The sequence below is a fragment of the Antedon mediterranea genome, chromosome 8, assembly GCF_964355755.1.
Source record: "Antedon mediterranea chromosome 8, ecAntMedi1.1, whole genome shotgun sequence".
Classification (NCBI taxonomy): Eukaryota; Metazoa; Echinodermata; class Crinoidea; order Comatulida; family Antedonidae; genus Antedon; species Antedon mediterranea.
Genome location: NC_092677.1, coordinates 10165262 through 10169272, shown reverse-complemented (window position 1 = coordinate 10169272; position 4011 = coordinate 10165262). Strand labels below are relative to the sequence as shown.

General features: G+C 38.4%; 1 protein-coding gene across 1 annotated transcript; it reads left to right on the top strand.

Annotated features, from left to right (window-relative positions):
• The first annotated feature begins 211 nt into the window (after positions 1-211).
• LOC140056604 (BTB/POZ domain-containing protein kctd15-like) lies at positions 212-1244 on the top strand. The gene has a single exon (XM_072102034.1). It carries the CDS (start codon positions 300-302, stop codon positions 1023-1025), a length of 726 nt encoding a protein of 241 aa, XP_071958135.1. The 5' UTR covers positions 212-299; the 3' UTR covers positions 1026-1244.
• Positions 1245-4011: the final 2767 nt, after the last annotated feature.

Below are 4011 nucleotides of genomic sequence, written 5' to 3'. Positions count from 1 at the left end.
AATGCCGACAGGGCGTACCATAGATAACAGTTAATGACGACAGGACGTACCAAAGATAACAACGACGACATCCTACCGTATCCATAGATTATGAGTGTTGACGACAGAGATCTCACAGTGCCACAATTATGAAGATGATAGTGAAGACCAAAACCAAAGATGACGTCAGTGACGATACCGATGATACGACGACAAATCATTTAGGCCCTATCCTAGATTCGACAGGTAACGACGAAAAAAATGCACGTCTGATCTAATTGTGTTACTTATATTGCCATTGCCTAGATTCAAGAACGATAATGTCCTCACCATGCAGTTCACCATCTCCACAAGGTGTTCCACGAGTGGCACCACTACATCGGCAGACGGCACCAGTCCACATCGACGTCGGAGGAACTATGTACACGTCATCACTAGAAACACTAACAAAATATCCTAACTCAAAGATTGGTAAACTGTTTACTGGACACATACCAATAGTTCTAGACGGTCTTAAGCAACACTACTTCATCGACAGAGACGGTTTGCTCTTTCGAAACGTTCTGAACTTTCTGCGTACATGTAAACTGAATTTACCGTCTGATTTTAAAGAAATGGACGCTCTTTACGAAGAAGTGAGATATTACGAACTCACCGAAATGTTATTGGCTATGGATAATTTACGTTTAGGAATTAACCAAAAGGAAAAGATAACCGCGAAGATCGAACGTACGGAACACGAATGCGTCATAATTCAGACGACGCCGGACTGCGGTGAACGGATAAACATAAGCGGCGATACAAACATGATTCACGAAGTGTTTCCAGAGGTTGGCAGCGTTATGTGTAACTCGGCAGGTAGCAACTACGGCTGGACGCAAGAGAATAATTACGTGAGACGATTTCCACTTAATGGTTACTGTAAATTAAATATGGTACAGGTATTACAACGATTTCTACAGACAGGGTTTAATGTAGTCGCATCTAGTGGCGGTGGCTTAGAAGGTTCCCAGTTCAGTGAATACGTCCTCAGTAGAAAGGCATAACTGGTTCTAATGGTTCACACTATAGAGACGCAACATAAAGTGATTTGACCAATCACATGCGATGGAGTATTTGAACTGTTGCTTGTCATTGGTCAACTCTAGCTTGCGTTGCGTTGCGTCTACGTCCTTTTGGAACTGGGAATTAATGCAGATGCGCTCTAATTCGTTCTACTGTGATTCAAGCTTAACTTTACAATGTATAACCTCGGCAGATTTACTGTATAACTGGGTCATGCGTGCCATTAAGAAGTTATGAAATATCCTGCGAATATCATATTTAAAACTACGGGGCTTTTAACGAAATTGTTTGCAATGTTAGTCAAGAATTAGTCGATAGCATTTTACAAACTACCTCGACGTAGTATCAAAAAATATCATTACCGTTCTTATAATTTGTGAGATAACATACTGGTTAAAATACGCATGCGTTTATCTCATCATCCGGGCCACTACTAAATCAATAATACACGTGGTATCTCTAAATTGTAAAACATATTTTGGAAAGATCGAGTAGCGTTTTGCAATTGTGGTCCTATTATTTTTTTTTAATACGCGGTCGTTAAACGAGAGGATTTTGGAATCATCAGGGCAGGCTCCAATGCGAATGGATGAAATAATACTTGAACAGAAGGCCAATTTAATATAGCATGCTTAATTTTGTCAGTGGGCAAACTGCACCGGGTATATTAGGGGGCAGGGGGGGGGGGGGTGGTTGTCTATGAGGATACAATTTAAAGGGTATACTTTAAGTAGATGTCGGAGGTATCAAATATTTCTAATTGTGTTATATTATTTATATTTTATTTGTTTTGTTTTGAGGAGCCTATTTACCACAAGCTTTGCTTTCTTTTAGGCTCCTCCACTTTATATTTATATATTTGTAAAGTGAAATAAATAAATGAAATGAAATGAAATGAAATATCGGGATGGGGGTAGGGGCCACAATGCAGATGTAAGTAATGGGTGAACCAAATAATTGAACAGAATGCTAATTTCATATAGCATGCTTAATTTCAGTGGGCAAACTACACTGGGTATATTAAGGAGGTGTGGGGGGGCGGGGGGTCTATGAGGATACAATTTAAAGGGTATACTTAAAAGTGTTAGGCCTAATTACCATCCATTTGTATTGGATAATACGTAACTAAAATAATGAACATTAAAGCGTGGTTTCCACTAGCGACGCAACACAAGGACGTAACGCAACTCAAGTGAATTGACCAATCACAAGCGATGTCTTATTCGCTTGTGATTGCTAACTGTCTATAACTTCGCTTGTCATTGGTTAAAACGCTTGCGTTGCGTTTACGTCCTTGCGTTACGTTCTAGTGGGAACCAAGCTTAAGCACTAAAATTGTATATAAAATAACATTATTTCTAATTAACGCTATTATTGGTTCGTATTAGAGTTTCTTATTGTAAATTTAATTGAATTGGAAGTAAATAAATGTAAAGTAATAATAAAGGAGCTATTTTAAATAGTGCATCATCTCTTTGTTGTATAAACGTGAGAATTAGTTTAACGCATACTCCTTCACGGTATACTGATGATGGAATGGGGGAAAGCGGGGAACGGGTTGATGTGACATGAACATACACTAAATAAACTGAGTTATCATAAAGCTTGGTTCCCACTAGGACGCAACGCAACAACGTAAGCGTAACGTAAAGCTTGGTTCCCACTAGAACGTAACGCAAGGACGTAAACGCAACGCAAGCGTTTTAACCAATGACAAACGAAGTTATAGACAGTTAGCAATCACAAGCGAATAAGCCATCGCTTGTGATTGGTCAATTCGGTTGCGTTGCGCTTACGTCCCTGCGTTGCGTCCTAGTGAGAAACTTATCGTATTTGTATCGATTTTAAATTGCTTTGATATGATGATGATGACGATTATACAGAATTATGTTATGCGCATTAAGGCTTTTAAATATTATTTCCCGGATATAATGCATTTTTTAAAAATTGAACTGAATAAGACGTGGTTAACTTAACGAGTTATACCATGGTACCATGGTTATACTAATGTTGGTTTTTAAGCTAAGTTACCACTAGGACGCAACATCAGGACGTAGGCGCCGCGACGTAAGCCAATTGATCAATCACAAGCGACAGTTTTAATAATCCATCACACTACACTATGTTTTTCAGAATTGTACTACTAGGTAAGAGGACTTGTTACGCTTGGTTCTCACTAGAGACGCAACGCAAGGACTTAACGCAACGTAAGGGATTTGGCCAATCACAAGCGATGGATTTATTCGACTGTTGCTTGTTATTGGTCAATACGCTTACGTTGCGTTTACGTCCTTGCGTTGCGTCATAGTGGGAATCGATCTTAAAGGCTTGCAAAATAGTAAACAACACGAGAGCAATCAAAACAATTTCCTATAATATTAATTTGAATTTCCTCATAACAGACCAATGTATACCTGTACCTTAGGCTTAATGATGATATTAATTAGTCAGTCTGCTGACAAAGGATGATAGGATCTAGCCCATTACCAGAGGGGTAAAAACCATCACTGGCGTTAGGGCAATTAGACGTCGTCTTCTTTGTAGTATACGAAGCTATTCGTTAATTTCAAACTGATGTTAGGATCGGACACCTTACGCCATTTAATATTCGATTTCCTCTAATTAGTTCATAATTAAAGTCCGTAACTGTACAAATTCACATTTTAAAATTAATTTTCGAATTACCGATCCTAACTGATGTTAGGATCGGACACCTTACGCCATTTAATATTCGATTTCCTCTAATTAGTTCATATTTAAAGTCCGTAACTGTACAAATTCACATTTTTAAATTAATTTTCGAATTTCATTTTTCTTTGATTCGTAGGATTACAAATCTGTCAATGAAAACGGTTGCGTATAGGCCTAATGCTGTAAACCGACTGACCCTTAAACTAACGATTTATATGCATTTTTCGATGTGCGCGCGTTGACTATACGGAACTGATGTATGCACACTTATATTAT

Bases quoted from the DNA above. Each gene is read 5' to 3' on its own strand.
- LOC140056604 (XM_072102034.1), top strand. From the start codon at position 300: ATGTCCTCACCATGCAGTTCACCATCTCCACAAGGTGTTCCACGAGTG.